This window comes from Cervus elaphus, chromosome 5 (assembly GCF_910594005.1).
Source record: "Cervus elaphus chromosome 5, mCerEla1.1, whole genome shotgun sequence".
Taxonomy (NCBI): Eukaryota; Metazoa; Chordata; class Mammalia; order Artiodactyla; family Cervidae; genus Cervus; species Cervus elaphus.
In genome coordinates this window covers 122,111,687-122,130,517 of record NC_057819.1, presented here as the reverse complement: position 1 = coordinate 122,130,517, position 18,831 = coordinate 122,111,687, and the positions used below count along the sequence as shown (strand labels likewise).

Genomic DNA, 18,831 nt, shown 5'->3' with positions numbered 1-18,831 from the left:
CTTTCACTTTCTTTTTCTTTTCTCTGCATATAGCATGGCAGTGAAAAAAACAGTATTCATAATCATGATGATAGGCACCATGAGATCATGAAATGCCTCCTGAATTGTCAAGAAAATACATGTAAGGTGTTAATGTCAGGTTGTTGTGATTGTGTCACAATTATTTGAAACTTCATAGTCATATGATACCTGTGTCTTATTTTACTGAAGTATAGTTGATTTACAACATTGTGTTAATTTCTGCTGTGCAGCTTAGTAATTCAGTTATATAGAGATATACATTCTTTTTCCTGTTCTTTTCCATTATGGTTTATTACAGGGTATTGAATATAGTTCCCCAGACTGTACAGTAGGACCTTGTTGTTTATCCATCCTATATATAATAGTTTGAAAAAAAAAATAGTTTGCATCTGCTAATCACAAACTCCTAGTCCTTCCCTCCCCACCCTCCCTCTTCCTTGGCAGCCACAAGTCTGTTTTCTGTGTCTGTGACTGCTTCACAGATAAGTTCATTTGTGTCATATATTAGATTCCACATATAAGTGATATCATCATATGATAAATTTCCATCTCTCAGCTCTATGGTTTGACAAATATATGGAATACCTACTACCTGCTTGCTACTGTGATGCTGAGATAGGAACATAAGAACAGTCATATTCCTGCCTCAGAGTCAAGGATGTTTGATCAAATGGAATATTTTAAAAACTTATTTATTTATTTGGCTGTGCTGGGTCTTAGTTGTGGCACATGGGATCTAGTTCCCTGACTGGGGATGGAACCCAGGCCCCCAGCATTGGGAGCACAGAGTCTTAACCACTGGACCACCAGGGAAGTCCCCAAATAGATTATTTCATTCATCTCAGAATCCTGGGTAGCAAAAAGTTTATGGTAATATGAAATTTACTCCATAGTATTTGTATTTTTTATAAAGAAGACAGTGAGAAATGTGAAAAATAACATTTATTCAAGGTAACACCTTTTGAATTTCCAGTGCTGATTATCAGCAGGGACATATTTTAATGAACATACCTTATATTTCCTCTAAAAGCTTGGCCAAAAGAAGAGTATTTGTCTCCTCTCTGTAGAGTACATTTTTTCCATGCAATTCAAAGTGCTGTTTCTATCTTGTCGAGATGGACAGGCTACCCCCAGTCAAGGACAGAGATGAAAGTGGCGCCTGGCAGCCCAGTCAGATGGATGGAGTGGCCTGATTTCCTGAGGCAGCTTCGTGCTGAGTGTCCATCACTGGGAGTGAGTCAGACATACAGCTCAAGGTCTGCAGTAACAGAGTCAGGGAGACAAGGCATATACCACAAACTCATGAGAAGTAACAGTACAGAAACGAAGTAACAATGCAAGGGAGGCAGTATGTTATTAAGTGTCACAGAACACACAAGTTAGGAAGTCTGGGGCCCTGGAGAGCCTAGCAGAGATGCCTCAGCACTGGAATACTTTGTGCAAGAAGCAGGAATTGGATAGGTTGGGGGATGGTGCTGGGTACAGGCAGCTGATGAACAAAGGCGGAATGCAGGGATCAACAGGCAAGTCGCGGTTAGGATAGAGCCGGGTGCAGGCAGTGCCAAGGGGCTGGTGGGCACAGGTCCTCCAGGCCACTTGGGAGTAGTGGGAAGAATTGGGAAAGTTGGGCAGGAGCTGGACAGGGAGGAAACAGACTGCTGGGTCTGGCTTCCCTCTGGTGTCTAACCGTGAGCTTCTGAAGGTTTTTTGGTAGGAAAAGTTATGAAATCCGGTGTTACATTCTCAAGATCACAGGACTTCTCATCACAAATTGTTCATATTATTCTGTTAAATGAAACCAGGTCCAGTGCTGGTGATTACTCTGAATTTTTGTTTCTTAAAGAGTATCAAAGTTCATGATGATTTTATTGTCAATACGCACCCTCTCTATTGTGAAGGGCACACAGGAAGCCTTGTTTTTATTTCTCTGGTGATGTAATGAAGGGCAGACTGGCTCTGCTGGCATGGGCAAGTTAGTCAACCTCTCTGTGCCTCCTAGGAGTAATATGTGGGCAGTCAGAGCTTCTGTCAGTCAGAGGTGTATCACGAGGATGGCCGGAGCCAGTATCGAGACAGTCCTTAGAGAAGTACCTGGCATGCAGAGAATGCTGCAGGGAGGGTTTATTAACCTAATCACAGACAATTCTGATAGCACTTTCCCCCGTCAGGGTAGCTCGGATATAAACACTTGGAAGTGTCAGGCCTTGTTTGAATCTTTTCTTCTAGAAAGAGGGTTTTCAAGAAGGGAAGCCCCCAGAGCCTCCTCAGAATGGAGGGTTTGAGCTGGAAGAGGCTTCTGAGAGCAGCCAGTTCGGGGCCCTTGTTGCAGGTAAGGAAACTGAGAATGTGACCTTGTGGAGCAGCAGCCTCTGAACGGCTCCCTGGCTGTCTCTCCCCTCATGCAGGGGCCTCCTCCCACCTCTGGGCTGCTGCCCTTGATCTTTGCCCAGAGGTCACTACAGCCCTGGCTCACATCCCTCAGGCCTCAGGGCAGAGGTGTCCACCTCCCCTGACCCTCCTGCCTGCCTCTTAGTCCGCTCACGCTGCTCTATGTGATGCTCCCTGGCTGTGCCTGTAAGTGCTCACACGTGCACTGTGGGTCCTCCATATGCCTCACCAAGCAGGGGTCCTGTGGTCGTGCTCTCTTCCCGCACTTGTGTCCGGCATGGACACAGCCCCTGGATGAAAGAACAAAGCTTTGTAAGCCCTGGGTCAGGTATGTCTCCTTCACATCTCTGCCTTCTGTGGCTCAATGTAAAGAGCGGCAATGCTGCCAAACCCTGAGAGCATCTCCTGGGTGCTGCTCCTCCATCTCAATGGGTGTTAGGTGCTGCTTCCTTTTGAGCCTTCTTTCACACAGGCTGGAACGTGGCAGCCGGGGCCTGCTTACTGTTCTCTGTCCAACCCTGTCCTATGCCTGGTACCCAGCAGGTGTTCACTGAGCATTCAGAATGGATGGAAGAGCTGGTGCAGGCCCGCTCTGATCTGGAGCCACTGTCAGTAATCGCTTTCCTTCTCAGAACTGTGTGGTAGTTACCATTTCCACTTGCCAGGCATTGTCCATCTTTTCATCAAGGAGCTTTATGTCTACATAGTAGGGACATCCTTGAGACACATCAATGCAATGGGACAAGCTCACCCTCTTCATACCTTCCGGCTTGGGTTCCCTGCACGTGGTGCATACTCTGTGTTGATGAAAAAAAAAATGTGAAAAGCAAGTGAACGTTTCTAGTGAGCGGCCTTACATAAGTTCAACAGCACACAGCACAGGCTCCAAACTCAGGTCAGTTACTTTATACTTGACGGGATGCTCTTTCTTTGGATTAACTGTGCTTTGTGAATGAAAGGTTTCCCCCCTTATTATTTCCATTCTTGTCTCATCACCACCTAAAATCTCTCCCACGTATGAGACTTCAACGAAAACTACATTTCTTCTGTCTAGGATACTTTGCCACACTTATGGCTCAAAGCAGTGTGAACTCCCAGAGGTTTGTACTATAACCACAAACACATCTAGGGCAAATGAGACAGGCGATGTCGCATTCAGAGGAATACGTTAATTTCCATTTCTTTAGAATGGGTTGTTACACAGAGAACCCCAAGCGCCCGGCTCTGTGAGAGGAGCCCGATCTGCGGCCCTCGAGGCTTCCCGCTCCCACCGCGCCCTTGGCATCCCGGATGCTGGCCTTGCACCCCTCCCCGTACCCCTCCCCGCGTCCCCGTGGACCCTCTCCGAGGATCCTCCCCCCGCCCCCGTGGACCCTCCCCACCCTCCTCCCTGCGGACCCTCACCCCTCCCCCTCCCCACCACTCCGCAGACACTCACGCTGGGGTCTCACAGCCACTGCAACCGTGGAAACGCCTGGATTTCAGCTGCCAGCACGCGGCAGGCTCCGACCAAGCCTGAGTGTGCACGCGTGACAGCAGCTGCAAAGCGCTGGGCCAGGTGAGGCGCGTGCGGGCCCCTGCCGCTTGCCCGCGCCGACCTTGACCCCAGCCCCGCTCCCGCCCTCGCCCCACGCGCGGCACTGCGCGCCGCGGTGCCGCGCGTCGGCTCCGCGGCCTCCCCGCTCCATCCCGGGTTTTCCAGGCCGCCCGGAGCCGCGCCTGCGTCGGGCGCCGCGGCCGACGTGCAAGCGCAAGGCCGGCGTGCCTCGCTATTGGTCGGCCGCCGGTAGCCCCACTGCCGTGCACCGCCCCTATAGGCGGGCGCGGCCGTCAGTCACCGGCCCGGCGCCGGCCCGCGGCGCGCCGCGCGTGTCCCGCCCCTCGCCGCCGCTCGTCGCTCGCCGGCCGGCGGCCTCGCTCGGCCCTCAGCTCCGTGGCGGCGGCGGAAGGCGGCCCGGGCCCTCGCAGGCCCATGGCGGCGGCCGCGGCGCTCCCGGGCGCGGGGGGGCCTCCCGCGGGCGGCGGGGCCGGGGGCGGCGGGGGCGCGGGCGGCGGGTCGCCGCCGGGCGGCTGGGCCGTGGCGCGCCTCGAGGGCCGCGAGTTCGAGTACCTGATGAAGAAGCGCTCGGTGACCATCGGGCGCAACTCGTCGCAGGGCTCGGTGGACGTGAGCATGGGCCACTCGAGCTTCATCTCGCGGCGCCACCTCGAGATCTTCACGCCCCCGGGCGGCGGCGGCCATGGCGGGGCGGCCCCGGAGCCGTCGGCGCAGCCCGGGCCCGACGCGGGCGGCGACTTCTACCTGCGCTGCCTCGGCAAGAACGGCGTGTTCGTGGACGGGGTGTTCCAAAGGCGCGGGGCGCCGCCGCTGCAGCTGCCGCGCGTGTGAGTGGGGCCAGGGCCAGGGCCTGGGGGCGCAGGCGGGGGTGCGGCCTGGCCAGCGGGACTCGGACCCCGACCACCGACTCTCAATCCACTCTGACCCACGATCCTCTACCCCGACCCACTACCAGGAGGGACCCAGCCCCCCCCCCCCCCCCCCCCCCCCCCGCCAACGAACCTCTCCTGGTCCTAGCCACGAGTAGGGCACAGTCAGAACCTAGAGACTCTAAACCTCATTCCGACCCAGAGCCCTTGTCCATCCTTTCCACAACCAGGACCTAGATCTCGGCATCTGGCCTCGTTCTTCCCTACGATCAGACCAAGACCCTGGCTCCATCATCCTGGCAGGATCCCAGTCCATGACCCCAATGTCCCGGCTTCATCCTTAGTACCCACGACCAAAGCGCAGACTACAATCCCAGCCCGGGACCCCCCACCCTCGCCTTCCCAAAGCTGGAGGCTCAGGCAGCTGTCCACGTGGGCTGAGGTTTTCTGGGGTTCTCTGTGCAGTTCTGAGAGTATGCACAATATTTTTCATAACTAGCATGTAGGTAGTGTGGATTAGAAACGTTGGTCTGGCTGGTGGAACTGCCCCAAACAAAATTCTGTATATTTTTGACTGATGATGGCTTATCTGTTATGTTCTTTTTGTTTTACCTGATTTCAGTAGTGTATTATTTCAAGCCTGTGTTTCTTAAGGTGCCAAGGACTTCTTTTTCTTACTGTGTTTTTTGTAGCCTAGAAAGTGAAAGCTCTTGAAGAAGCATGATGAATTTTAAAATCTGTGCTCTGAACCCTAAATTTTTGGGAAAACTAGGTACTTTCAGCATAACTTTTTTGAAAATCATTTAATTATTTAAAGATTATTATAAGGTCATATAGAGTGTAATTAAGTGAGCTTCGTGGGGAACTATCAGTCCCACTACAGAGCATTTCAGCTTGGTTCTCTGGTTTTGTGAGGTTAGCCTTTAGTCTACTTGAAAAACAAACTTGCTGTCTAGGAAATGGTAATTATTCTTCAGAGACCTCTAGACTGTTTCTAAGTAGAACCTTCTTCCACAAACTGAAATTTTTGACTGCTTTCGGTTGTTGGAGATGGGGTAAGATTTGTTGCTTTCTTTATTCTTTGACTTTTGTTCACGTGTGCTGTGTTATTGCTTAGCCTGGAAAGCTGTACCAGCTAATTCTTTAAACCTTGATGGGAGCATTTCAAAGAATGTTATTTTTCAAACCAGAATGCTGTTTGTGTGTATTTATACTATAGAACACCTGAAATCAATGATAGGGACGTGACAGCTGCTTCTTCATTAGGCAGTTTGTTATTTGCAAATAACTTGGTGTCATAACAAAGGGTATTATTATATTTTTACTCTGAGAAGTTTGAGATTTTTAAAGAAAATTGTATTTTTGCCATTCAGCCAGAACCATTTGTTTGTGTTGACATAACAAACATGGAAATAAATGGACTTTCTGTGAGGAGGCAGAATTCAGACTTTTGAGGGGTGGAGTGAGCCTTTAGAAGAGATGATTAAGAAAGGTAGTGGGGTAGAGGCCAGGCCTTTGGCCTTCATCTCCTGCTCTTGCACAGGGAAGAGTCCATGGGCCACCGAGGCTGCCACCCGCCCTGGACTTCTTATGGCCCTGGGAACCTCTGCCCATACTGACAGAGGGGAGTGGGTTTTTTCCTGAAAGGGGTTTTGGCATTTTTATAGTGTGAGATGAGTAGATAACTGTTAGGATTTAGCAGCACCTCTCTTTTTGTAAGGCATTATTTCTAAATTGTTGGTGTAAGGGATAACATGCAAGTTAATAGAAGAAACTGTAAAGATGATTGGTGCTAGCCAAATGCAGACAAATTTTAGAAAAAAAATTTTTTTTTAAATTAAACTCAGTTTTATGTTCTAAGTTCTTTTTAACACTGGAAAATCAAATTGTATTCATTTGAAAGCACCTGTAACTTAGAGTGACTAGGTATGCAGTGGTCTTAGTTTCCCCTGAGCAGGGGTCGAACCCGTGCCCCCTGCATTGGAAATGTGGAGTGTTAACCACTGAATCACTAGGGAAGTCCCCAGAGGTTGAAATATTCTTATTGCTTATTTCAGACTTGCTTACTGAATTGAAAAATCGCTGAGGAGTTTTAAAAATCTGGATGATCTCTTATTTGAATAATAATTTTATTCCATCTTTAAAATGAATTTGCACTTTATGGTATTTAAAGTTTATATACATAGAATTTGGAAGAGTACATAAGGAGTTTAGACTTGAAGTATGGTTCACTATTTTATTAAAATACTAAATATTAATTTGGGAGGAACAGAGGAAGATGAGGCCTGTGATCCTGTGTGTTGGCTGTCATTTTAAATGGTTTGGATAAGATTTAAGTACAAGCACCTTCTCCATGGTGCTTGTAAGTTCCATACATAGCGTGGACCGGTGTGTGAGTGGGTGTATTGGGGGTAGGGGGAGTAAGCTGAACACGTGAAGAGTTGCAAGCGTGTGGTTTTCCAGAAAACAAATAATTTCCAAAAATCCTTGATTTGCAACCAAGTATGCAGGGTTGGGTATTCAGAAATGCAATTTTTTCCTCCCCAGGAGCATCTGACTTGTTGGAAGTTCAGCTGTTATTGGAACTGGGAGAGGGAATTGTCTGTGGAGCTCTGGGCCAGGTTCCTGAAGTGGGCAGATGGAGTGGCCTTGCAGGTGTGACTGGGGCCAGCTGCCTGGTGCTGGAGAGGTAGAACTCAGGCTGGAAAGGATTTGGGGGACAGGTTTGTGGAATGTGAGGTTGCCTAGGCCTGGTGGGGGAGCATTTTCACACTGGTCAGCGAGAGAAGGAAGAATTTTTTTTTTTTTATTTTGGAGGAACAGGGTCCCTGTTTGTCTAAGGACCTGGTCTGGCACCTTAGTGAGCAATAAAGTGTTGTAGGAAGATCTGTTGGACAGGAAAGTCTGGGTTTGCTGTTGTTGCTCTTCTTGTGGTCATGGTAGCAAACTGAGTAGAACTGATAAATAAAAATAAGCAACTCTTTAACATTTGTGTGTACTTTGAAATGTCAAGTGAATTTGATGTATTTTTTCATCAGTAAGATCCTAAATATCTAATAGCCAGACTTATACATAGAGCAAGTTGAATTTACTATTGCCCAAAAATATTTAACATGCAGAATTGCCATTGTACCTATTTAGAAAAGTGACCCTGTTTCTATGCTGCGTTAACTGCCTATTAATTGGTGATATAACACCACCTCCTCTTTCTTATGTGGTATGTTTTAACTTGCAGATAAAGTTTGGTAATGTCACATTTGAAGATTTTCTCATTAAATCACAGAGAGCTTCCTCTTAGGTGAGGATGGGAGAGACCTGAATAAACAGTGGCTTCTGGAGCTTTGTAGTTGAAGACTCCCAAGAAAAGAACTGAAGGATCTCACAGCGACTCGGTCCTGCTTAGATGATAGGGATTGGGCAGAATGAAAGTTCCTAGAGAATAACAGTACCTGAAAGAGGGAAATAGGAAGGGAGTGCCGAGAGAGGAGAGATGTGGGAAAGGGACAGTGACTTGCAATGTCACCCTCCATGGGAAGCCATGGGCTTGGTGATTAGAGTGTTTGGTGGGTGAGGAAGGAGACAGGGTGTGGGACTCCTGGGGGAAAGAGAGGGAGAGAGTGGAGGTGTAAGAAATGGTTGTGGGGAGGAGATGGATATTATAAGAAGGACAGAGGTGAGATTAGGGTTAGAAGGAGGGTAAACTATATGGATCGCTAGGGTGAAGTGGGTGGGGGAAACTGCTGAGGGATGTAGCCAAGGTCCAAAGACTGGACAGATGACGTGTGGAGAATATAGAGTTCCCAGCAGGAGACGATAAAAGGAGGGTGTCTTCTTTGGAGATCTAAGCAGAGCCATTAGTGAGGTCTGGCATGATTTCTTGTCTCAGGGCTGCCAGATTGGCTGAAACACCTTCATTTTATCCCCTGAGCCTCTGATCAGCTTGTGGGTAGAGCTAAGAGCTGGGGCCCCGGATTGCTGGAGTCCCCAGAAGTGGGCAACATGTAATGGCAAATCCTTAGCAGACAGGCAGAGCTGCTTTGCACTTTAGAAAGTGCTCAGTGTACAAATTAGTTGCTTTTAAGAGCCACTATGTATTTTTTTTAAAGCTACAATGTTTATTCATTTGGCAAATTGAGATACATTTTTATTATCCCTGATTTGTAGACATTGGGAACATAGTGCAGCTTTTTTAGCATAAAACTTACTTTACTATGTTAAAAATAACCCAATAACCAGCTTACTTGTACTTTACTAGTGCTTAGTAATTCTTGTAGTGGTAGAACTCTCTTCATTTTAAATGTTTACTTAAGGAGTAGCTTTAGATTTTTAAATAGTTTTAATTTCTAGCACATTTTGAGAAACAGGGCTACCTGATGGGACCTGTCACCTGTAGTGGTTATTAGTGTGCAACTAATTGTATCAGGAGAAAGCAAGAATGGGCACTGGGGCTGGACAGACTGGAGTCAGATTCCAGCCCAGCTACTTAATCTGAGTTGAGTTTTAGTTCCCTCACTTTTAAGAGGGGTAATAACTGACCTTGTGTGGCATAATTAGCACCAGGCCTGTGCCCTTGCCCTTGCTAGACATCAGGGGCTGCTTGTATTTTATCACAGTGTTCTGGTGTGGAGGGGCCTGTGGAGAACTAATGTCACAGGAAATGTGACATGGTGAAAATGTCCTCAAGGGGCCAGCACTCTCCAGCTTGCTCGTGGCTCCACACATGTGCATGCAGTAGATTAATCAAAGGCCTCTGGGAGTAGTGAGCAAAGTCTGAAGTTTCTTTAGCCAAGAGAAGTTGTCTTTTCCCCACCAGGACCTGAGGATAAAGCCAGGCCATGGGATGTGATTGCTGCCATCAAGCAGGCCGAGTCAGGAGAGGTCTGTTTCAGGGTGCCCTCTCTCCTAGAGCCTCCGTTTTGGTTCTGCCCCACTCCAGTATGTCAACTTCACCACAACCTTCCCTGTTTCAGGGGGAAATAAAAAGTGCCTCTGCCTTGGGGCAAAGTCAGGAAAGGGAACTGGGTAAAAGTCATGTCCTGTTTGTGGTCTGATTTGAAGAATTCTTATTCCTTAATGCCATTGGCCAAACTGTTATTTTGTTAATGAAGAGTGGCTTCTCTGGCCAATCAAAGAACTTTGCAATTTACTGTTTTTCTTTTTAAAATTGCCTTTTTATTGAAGTGTAACAAACTATATATACTTTTGAAATTTGGGCCATGGCCTCTTTATTTCTTGTTTATTTATATTTTTGGCTGTGCTGGGTCTTCATTGCTGCCAGGGCTTTCTCTCGTTATGGTGAGTGGGGGCTACCCTTTAGTTGCCCTGTGCCGGCTTGTCATTGCGGTGGCTTCTCTTGTTACAGAGCACAGGCCCTCGGTGCTTGGGCTCAGTAGTTGCAGAACACAGGCTTAGTTGCTCTGCAGCATGTGAAAATTTCCCAGACCAGGGATCAAACCCATGTCCCTTGCATTGGAAGGCAGATTCTCAACCACTGGACCACCAGGAAAGTCCATGTTCTCTTTCTTAAAGGCAGAGAGGACCTGAAGCTGGGCTTCCCTGCAGGCCTCGAATGGCAGCTCTGTGCTTTTCAGACATTCAGAAGTGCTGTGGACCCACTAGAAGTGGTAGGTCAAGGAGCCCATTCTGGAGGGTAAGGTGAAATATTAATGTTAAATGTTAATGTTCCCTCCTCATCACCGTGTGCTACAACTTGTCTTCTTGCTTGCCTTTCTCCCTTGTTGCTCCTCCAGGGTAGGGACCAGGTCCTGCTTGTGTTTGTATCCTCTGGTAATGGCACATAACCATCATTACTTGGTACATATATATGTGTGCTTGTTGGCTACTGATTTAGGACATAACCGTTGTTTTAATACTCTCAGATGTTGATCATTTAGTGACAGGATTCTAGTTAGATGTGGTTCCCTCACTTATGGTCCCCTGTTCATCAACAGGTCTCATCTAGATCCACAGTTGCAGAAGCACAGTATAGCTTCATAATTGGTGGAAATATTCCAGAAGATGAGACTATAGAGTAACAGGAAATTTTTCCGTTGTGAAAATTCAGCAATTCTTGTTTTGCTAAGGAAAAACTTTTTTTTTTTTAATGGAAAAAAGTTTCTAAAATAAGGAAGCTTTTAAAAATATTTATTATTATTATTATTTTTTTTAATTTTGGGATGTTGAGTCTTCATTGCAGTACATGGGCTTAGTTTTTGCTCTGCAGCATGTGGGATCTTAGTTCCCCAATCAGGGATCAAACATGCATCCCTTGCATTGGAAGGTGGACTCTTAACCACCAGAAAGTCCCTAAAATAAGGAAGCTTTTAATCAAAGCTGTTAGCATGTTGGATGGTATTCTTATCTGTTTAACATTTTTGTGTAGCTCATGCTTTCTTTTATGTTTGGATTTTGGAGAAGTTTGTGCTCAGTCACTTGGTTGTGTCCGATTCTTTGCGACCCCATGGACTGTAGCCCCAGACTCCTTTGTTCCTTGGGTTATCCTGGCAAGAATACTGGGGTGGGTTGCTGTTTCCTCCTGCAGAGGAGCTTCCTGACTCAGGGATCGAATCTGCGGCTCCTGCATTGGCAGGTAGATTCTTTACCACTGAGCCACCTGGGAAGCCCTAGGAGCAGTTTACAATAGCTTAAATGATAATACAGTAAGTCATCTCCCACTTCTGGTCCCAGTTTTTAATGAGGATTGTTTGAATTTGCTAATGAAACACAATACAGCAGGACAGGTTGAAGGCACATATTGCCATTTCTGTGATTCGAAGCAGCTTGAGCACCATGACAAGGTGTTACTGCCGTCATCCCAGGAAGCGGCTGTGGGGAGATTAGAAGGCACCTCATAGGAAGCTGATTTTCCTAGCATGCCTCAGTTTCTGGAGTATATGCTTGGTGCTGTGCTGAGAATTCCATAGGGACATTAGACATTGTTTGGCCTTTGCTGCAGTTTGTTACCTGCAGAATGCTTCTGGATCTTACCCAGTGAGAGAGATCAGAATACAACAGTGACGCTCACTGGAGTACCCTTCCCTTCCCCAGGATATTTGGCAACATGTTAGGCTGGTGCAACTGGGCGGGGATGCAGCTGGCACCTAGTGGGCTGGGGCCAGGGATGCTGTAAAAATCCTGTGATTTTGAAGGATAGTCCCCCTTCCACAGAATAATACCACCCCAAGCATCAGTGATAGGATGGTGGAGACCCTGGACCACAGTGATTACAGCAGTCAGTAACAGTGGGATGTTACTCCTAGCCCCATAGACAGTGAGTTTTAATAACTTACAAATGGTACCTGTTTAAAACCTTTAAGGTACCATAGCATTTGTTTCTAATTCATTGACAGTGCCTTTCTGAAACGAAGCTTGAAGTGGAGAGGCCTGGCATAGAATTGCTCCCTTTGCAACTTTGGAAGGACACTCCGAGGAGGCAGTCCCAAATCTTACTTGGGTTGTAAGGAGATCAGTCTTAGTACTCGGGAGTAGACTGATGTTCTCACCGTGGAATGTGTATGCTCACGTGTATCCAGTTTCTTTAATTAGGTTGATCAAATTACTGAACAAACATTTATGGTTAATGCGAAAAACATTGAGCTGTTCTAGTGGAGTTGTTCCAGTTTTTTGTGGTCTTGGTTCTCCTGGAAAATGAACTGTTGGTGTGAGGGAATGTGAATTAGTGTCACTACAACCACACTGAAAGACTGCTGTCAGATGGATGCTGTTTTCTCATGGTATTTATTTAGTCTTCCACAATCAGCAGTATGAAACTTGTCTTTTGACTCTTAAACAGACAGGATACAGAAAACCCTAAAGAAGTAGATCGGAGACTGACTTTGTGTTTTTCTGGTCTTTTTCAGACTGTAATAGCATTTTGAGTGCAAAAGTGATATATTAAAAATGCTATGTTTTTGCTATTTCTAAACTTTTGGAGGATGTTAGGATTATGAGCATTAGTTTTACAGCTGTTTGAGCTGAGTGGAAGAAGATTGGTTTAAATGTGAGCTGTCCATTCTGGTTCCTCCTTGAGTCTTGTGTTCCCACTTTGCCTAGTCTCCCCCTGGACTTGCCCACATGTGTTTTAAACATTGCACATACCCTGTGCCTGGGCACTCCAATGCCCTGTGGGCTGGGCCCATTCACCCTTAGGTTGTACACTTACTGGAAATGTAGCCTGTGACCTTCAGTGACCTTGTGTAGTGCCAGGACAGTGATAGGCCTCAAGTGTCTGTTGGTGACTTTGTTTATAGGCTTTGAGGTTTGTATTTGGAGATACTGCACCAAAGGAAACAGTTTAGAACAGTTAAAATTAAATTCTTTCTTTGATTCTACAATTCACTACATTGTCTTCTTGTTTAAATTGACCATCCTAAGTGGCCTTTTTGTTTTTGCATTATGTGTTTATAAGTTGATTGATACATGGAGGGGGATTGATACGTAGAGGGGAAGCCTGGATACATGTGAACAGAAGTTCCTGTAGTTAAATAAAAATGTCCTTGATGATGTGCATTGATCATGTAATTGTTGTCATGCGGCATGGTAACCTATACATCTGTGCTAGGAGCAAGTCAGACCATGTAGTTTTTTGTTCTTCAGTGTTGCTCCACACTAGACTAGTTGGAACTGGTCGTACCTACGTCCCTGCAAATATGTCTTGACTTCTCCCACAGAGTAGGCACTCAGATGCTGACTCCTGTGGCCTCATGCCTTGGGCTGGAGGAGGGCCAGGCTGCTGGTGGTTCTTGCAGCTGAGGACTTTTGTAGAGGCCTGGAAGACCCTTCTGGGATTGCCTGATGCAGAGCACATCCTTTCCTGATGAAGTGGTCCAACCCCCACTCCTGCCCTACCTCTGAAAGTTGTATTTTATTTTCCACCGATCTTTTATTTTATTCTCTCTTAAAAGTTGTTTTTCAGAGTGTCCATGTTCTTGTTGATGCAAACTTATGTTAGTTACAGTTTTGAAAAATGTCTGTTTCTTTATAACACCTGTGAGTTCTAGTAACTAGGCGTTCAATGTTTAGGCTTTCTTTTCCTGCGTATCTCTAATGGGAAGAACTTTGTCTTTATAAGTAAATTTTTTAAATGATTTTAGTATTTTGGGAATGGCAATTTGACCACTTTTGTTAAAGGACTGGCTTCTATACTTAAAGCCATGGTTTGTTAAAGTAGTGCACCAAGCCTTGGTTATATTAATAGTTGTTGGAGGCCACCTCAGACCATTGGGATGGCATCCTGTGTAGGAGTCTGACCAAACCTCTGTGAGCCATTGCATTGTCTATAGGTGGGGGTGGAGCTCTACTCAGAAGGTTGGTTGAGTGTCCTCAGCTCCTGGTGTCCAGAAGGCACTGGCTCAGCCTGGGTCTTCTCTCTGTTCTGTGGAGGGCAGCTTCCCGGGGGCTTCACAGTAAGAATCACATCCCAGAGGCTGGTTGTTACTCCCCTCTGTGTTGTTCTCCATAGACCTCTCCTTGTAGGAAAGGTTTGGGGGGGCTGAGAAGGACCAATGCAGGGCACTGTATGCTCATCAGGCCACTGGAACAGTGTCATAGCACCACTTTGGATGAGGGAAGGCACGAGCCCTTACCCCGGTGTCTGAGCTGTCTAATCTCTTAACCTCACCGTCCTCTTCTATAAACATGGATTTTATTGAATCAACTTCATGGAGATGTATGGATTGCCCTTGGCTGATGCAGGAGAGTTGCTGAATGAATATTAATGTTTGTTCTCTGAAGAAAACATCTTAAGTTTCTTGTCTGAAGTATTTTGATTGGAGAGTTTAATCCATTTACATTTAAAGTAATTATTGATAGGGAAGGACTGCCATTTTGCTATTTGTTTTCTTTTCTCTGTCTTAGAGATTTTTTTGGTCCCTCATTTCCTCCCCAGTTGCCTTCTTTTATGTTGATTTTTTTGTAGTCAACTGTTTTGATTAGTTTCTCCTTTCCTTTTGTGTCTATTTTTTAAACTTGATTTATTTATTATTGACTTCACTGGGTCTAGCTTGCCACACTCAGGCTTTCTCTGGTTTTGGCTCTTGGGGGCTACTCTCTCGTTGTGGTGCTGAGCTTCTCATTGCGGTGGCTTCTCTTGTTGTGGAGCACAGGCTCTAGGCACACGGGCTTTAGTAGCTAAGTATAATAGTCATGACACAGAGATTTAGTTGCCCCATGGTATGTGGGATCTTCTGGAACTGGGGGTCAGGCTGTGTACCCTGCATTGGCAGGTGGATTCTTCACCGCTATACCCCCAGGGAAGTCCCATACCCTGTTAACTTTTGAAGGTCCTAACTTCCCAGAAGACCTCTCCCCACCTTTTGCCTTAGGCTGTGTATTGTGTATTTGGACCGTAATTTATTCGCCACAGGCTCTGACTCAAATTTCACTTTCAGTGTTTTCGAGCTTTTTCAACTAGAGTTCTGAGGTAGGAAAATACAGAGAGGTGCCTGCATCACCCTTCAGGTAGCCCCCAGATGGGTTGGAACAGAAATATGCAATAAATTGGGAATGAGATAGGTTCTGCTCCCTAGAACCAGAGACATGGGGAACTGAGATCCCACATGCTGTGGAGCAACTAAGCCAAAGCACTGCAAAACTGAGCCCACACTATTAGCCCACATGCTGCTGTCAGAGAGTCTGCACACTCCAGGGAGTCAGGACTGCTGGGAGAAATATCAGTAACCTCAGACATGCAGATGACACCACCCTTACAGCAGAAAGCGAAGAAGAACTTAAGAGCCTCTTGATGAAAGTGAATAAGGAGATTGAAAAAGTTGGCTTAAAGCTCAATATTCAGAAAACTAAGATCTTGGCATCTCGTCCCATCACTTCATGGCAAATAGATGGGGAAACAATGGAAACAGTGACAGACTTTATTTTTTTGGTCTCCCAAATCACTGCAGATGGTGACTGCAGCTGTGAAATTAAAAGACACTTACTCTGTGGAAGAAAGGTTATGACCAACCTAGAAAGCATATTAAAAAGCAGAGACATTACTTTGCCAACAAAGGTCCGTCTAGTCAAGGCTATGATTTTTCCAGTAGTCATGTGTGGATGTGAGAGTTGGACTATAAAGAAAGCTGAGCGCTGAAGAATTGATGCTTTTGAACTGTGGTGTCGGAGAAGACTCTCGAGAGTCCTGTGGACTGCAAGGAGATCCAACCTGTCCATCCTAAAGGAAATCGGTCCTGAATATTCATTGGAAGGACTGATGCAGAAGCTGACACTCCAGTACTTTGGCCACCTGATGGGAAGAGCTGACTCATTTGAAAAGACCCTGATGCTGGGAAAGATTGAAGGCGGGAGGAGAGGGGACAACAGAGGATGAGATGGTTGGATGGCATCACCGACTTGATGGACATGAGTTTGAGTAAACTCTGAGAGTTGATGATGGACAAGGAGTCCTGGCGTGCTGCAGTCCATGGGGTCACAAAGAGTCGAACACAACTGAGTGACTGAACTGAACACTCCAAGGAAAGATTCCCCATGATTAAGATAGATCCCATGTGCTGCAACGAAGACCCGACACAGCCAAATAATAGGTGAATATTACAGACTTGAGTCAGATGCTGGTAGGTCAGGCCTGAAGTCTGCAGTCCTGCTGTTTCTCTCTGCTCAAGTGTCCTCCTTTCCTCCTGTGAGCTGAAGTCCATCTAGGACCAGGGCGCACCCTCTCCACAGTCTGCTCTGGTTTGCTGAACTCGTACAATTATTTATCCGTCCCCTTCATTCCACTTGGACATTTCTCAGATCTGTCCCTCACCCTTCCTGTTGCATAGCTCTTGCCTTAGGTATTTTTCACCTGGCCTTCTGGAGCACTTTCTTAGTTGGTCTCTAGTCACCCTCAACAATTTGTTTATATTTTTGTTTTTAGTATAATCTACAATATAGATCCTAAGTATAAAGCTTAATGAGAACCCACAGTGTAACCTGCCCTGAGTTAAGAAACACTGCATTGTCAACACCCAGAATCCTGCCATGTGTTCTTCCCAGCCACAGAACCACTATCCTGAGTTCTAAATTGTAGTGTTTGTTTTCTTTTGACTTCATGTACATGGAGTTATACAGAATGGAGTTCAGAAGGTGGTGTTGGCTTTTCACTGAATAAAATATTTTTGAGATTAGCCCACATTTTTGTACTTAGCTGTGGATCATTCATCGTCATTGCTATGTTTAATAATGTGAATATACGCCAATTTGATATTCTGCCATGGGTGGACATTTAGGTAGCTTTATTTTAGACTGTTATAATGGATAATTGCTATGAGTCTTTTAAGTAGGAAGACTTTTTTGGTTGAACTCTTGATTGAGATTCTGGTAGCTGTGTTTTGACAAGCACGGGCACGTGTCTGTGGGCTGGGCTCCAGTGGCTCACCATCAATGTACGTGTGTTCAGCTTTCATAGGTACAACCACTTTGGGAAAGCGCTTTCTTTATTTACACCTCTTTGACACCGAGTGAGATAGAGTTCAGGTGTCTTCACAGCTTCATCAGCATTGGTATTTTCTCTTTTTCATTTTAGGTTTTCAGTGAGTATGTTGTGGTGTATTGTATTGTGGTTTTAATTTGCATTTCTCTGGTGATTAATGATTTGATCTTTTCATGTGCATATTGGCCATTCAGCAGAGTATTTTGAGAAGACTTTCCTACCGACTGAGTGAATGCATACCTCCTGTGTGCAGCTCACCTGATAAGACTAAGTGCACCTGCAGGTATTCACCATCGGCAGTATCAGAACTGTGGATTCAGAGCACACACCTTATGGATTATGCCTTTGTTTTTATACCCATAAAGTAAAAGTTATCATTTTATAAAGTGCCCTTAAGAATGGAATGCCTTACTCCAGTGTTGAACGTATGTAAAAACTCTCCATTTAATAAGGAACTTGATCCAGTCATGCCTCTTATTGCTGTGTAATTGGCAGCTTTATCAGTGATTTATAAAACATAGAATGGAGGAAGTGGGTTAAGGAGGATTGGGGTCAACATTACAAACTTCTAGCTGTAAGATAAATAGGTCCTGGGGGTATAATGTGCAACATGGTACCTCTGTAGGTAATAATGCTATTCGTAAATTTGAAAGTTGCTAAGACAGTAAATTTTTTTTTTAAGACAGTAAATTTTTTTTTTTTTGAAGTTTTGAAAACTTTTATTTTATATACAAAGAGCTAGTATTATTTCCGTCTAGGGGTGATGTGCTGGATGAGCCATCTAAGGAAGTTCAGTTAGTCCAACTTAATGAAGCCGATGTCCTTCGCATACTGGCAGAAACACTGGCGGCACATATTGAGGCCGTATTTCCGGATCAGACCGTGCCGGTTTGTGCAGACCCGGCAAGAGCGAGAACCCTGGCCAGATTTTCTCGGATGGCTCCAGTAGAGCTGCTGGTCACCCATGTTGCTTTCTCGGTTGCACCGAGGTAAAAGGCAAGATAGTAAATTTTAAAAGTTCTCAACACACACACAAACTGTAACTATAATGAGTTGATGGATACTAGCTAACCTTTCTATGCTAATCTTCCTGCACTGTATGCATTTATCGTTACATCATACACCTTAAACCTAAACCATGTTATATCTCAATATAGCAAAAAGAAAATCTCTCCATTCTAGACATTGTATTCCTTTTGTTTGGAACCTCACAGGTAAAACAAAAGCAATGTTTTCTTTAGTACATTAGTCTCTAGAATATGTGTGTGTGTGTACATACTCCAGAAGGAGATCAAGAAGATCTTTTAGAGTTTGGAAGAAGATATATTTCTGATTGTTTTTCTCATCCTGTTTTAGTTGCTATTTTTGTGTTTTTTAGTGTGTAATACAGTAATATAATTTATACATATGTGAATGTATTATTGCCATTTTAATTTTTTCTTTTAAAAAACATTTTTGAGATATACTTTGCATAGAGAAAAACAAAACTTTTTTTTTTTTTTTAAACAAAACTCTTTTAAGGGTACCTTTCAAAGAGTTTTGATGGGTGCATATTATCTGTGTAATGGAAA

The 18,831-nt window shown here is 45.4% G+C and overlaps 3 protein-coding genes across 3 annotated transcripts in view; 1 reads left to right on the top strand and 2 right to left on the bottom strand.

Moving 5' to 3' along the window:
- Positions 1–948: 948 nt before the first annotated feature.
- On the bottom strand, positions 949–4,383 carry LOC122693255. Its single transcript, XM_043900798.1, has 6 exons — positions 4,248–4,383; positions 3,848–4,178; positions 3,059–3,206; positions 2,639–2,699; positions 1,904–2,016; positions 949–1,279 (listed from the first exon to the last, which is right to left on the bottom strand). The coding sequence occupies exons 1-6, from the start codon at positions 4,381–4,383 to the stop codon at positions 1,193–1,195; spliced, it is 876 nt and encodes a 291-aa protein (XP_043756733.1). The 3' UTR covers positions 949–1,192.
- The window catches only part of FOXK2 (forkhead box K2), a 50,850-nt gene continuing 36,385 nt past the window's right edge, over positions 4,367–18,831 (top strand). The window contains exon 1 of the mRNA XM_043905111.1: positions 4,367–4,794. Coding sequence (XP_043761046.1) covers positions 4,382–4,794 — 413 coding nt within the window. The 5' untranslated portion in view covers positions 4,367–4,381. The remainder of the gene's footprint in view (positions 4,795–18,831) is intronic.
- Positions 17,951–18,226, bottom strand: LOC122695343 (40S ribosomal protein S29-like). The gene has a single exon (XM_043905112.1). The coding sequence runs from the start codon at positions 18,224–18,226 to the stop codon at positions 18,056–18,058; it is 171 nt and encodes a 56-aa protein (XP_043761047.1). The 3' UTR covers positions 17,951–18,055.

Bases quoted from the DNA above. Each gene is read 5' to 3' on its own strand.
- LOC122693255 (XM_043900798.1), bottom strand. From the start codon at position 4,383: ATGGGCCTGCGAGGGCCCGGGCCGCCTTCCGCCGCCGCCACGGAGCTG. The intron at 4,179-4,247 runs GTGACTGACGGC...GCCGACCAATAG, and splicing joins CGCGGGCCGGCGCCGGGCCG to CGAGGCACGCCGGCCTTGCG. The intron at 1,280-1,903 runs GTGCGTATTGAC...CTGTTACTGCAG, and splicing joins TGCCCTTCACAATAGAGAGG to ACCTTGAGCTGTATGTCTGA.
- LOC122695343 (XM_043905112.1), bottom strand. From the start codon at position 18,226: ATGGGTGACCAGCAGCTCTACTGGAGCCATCCGAGAAAATCTGGCCAG.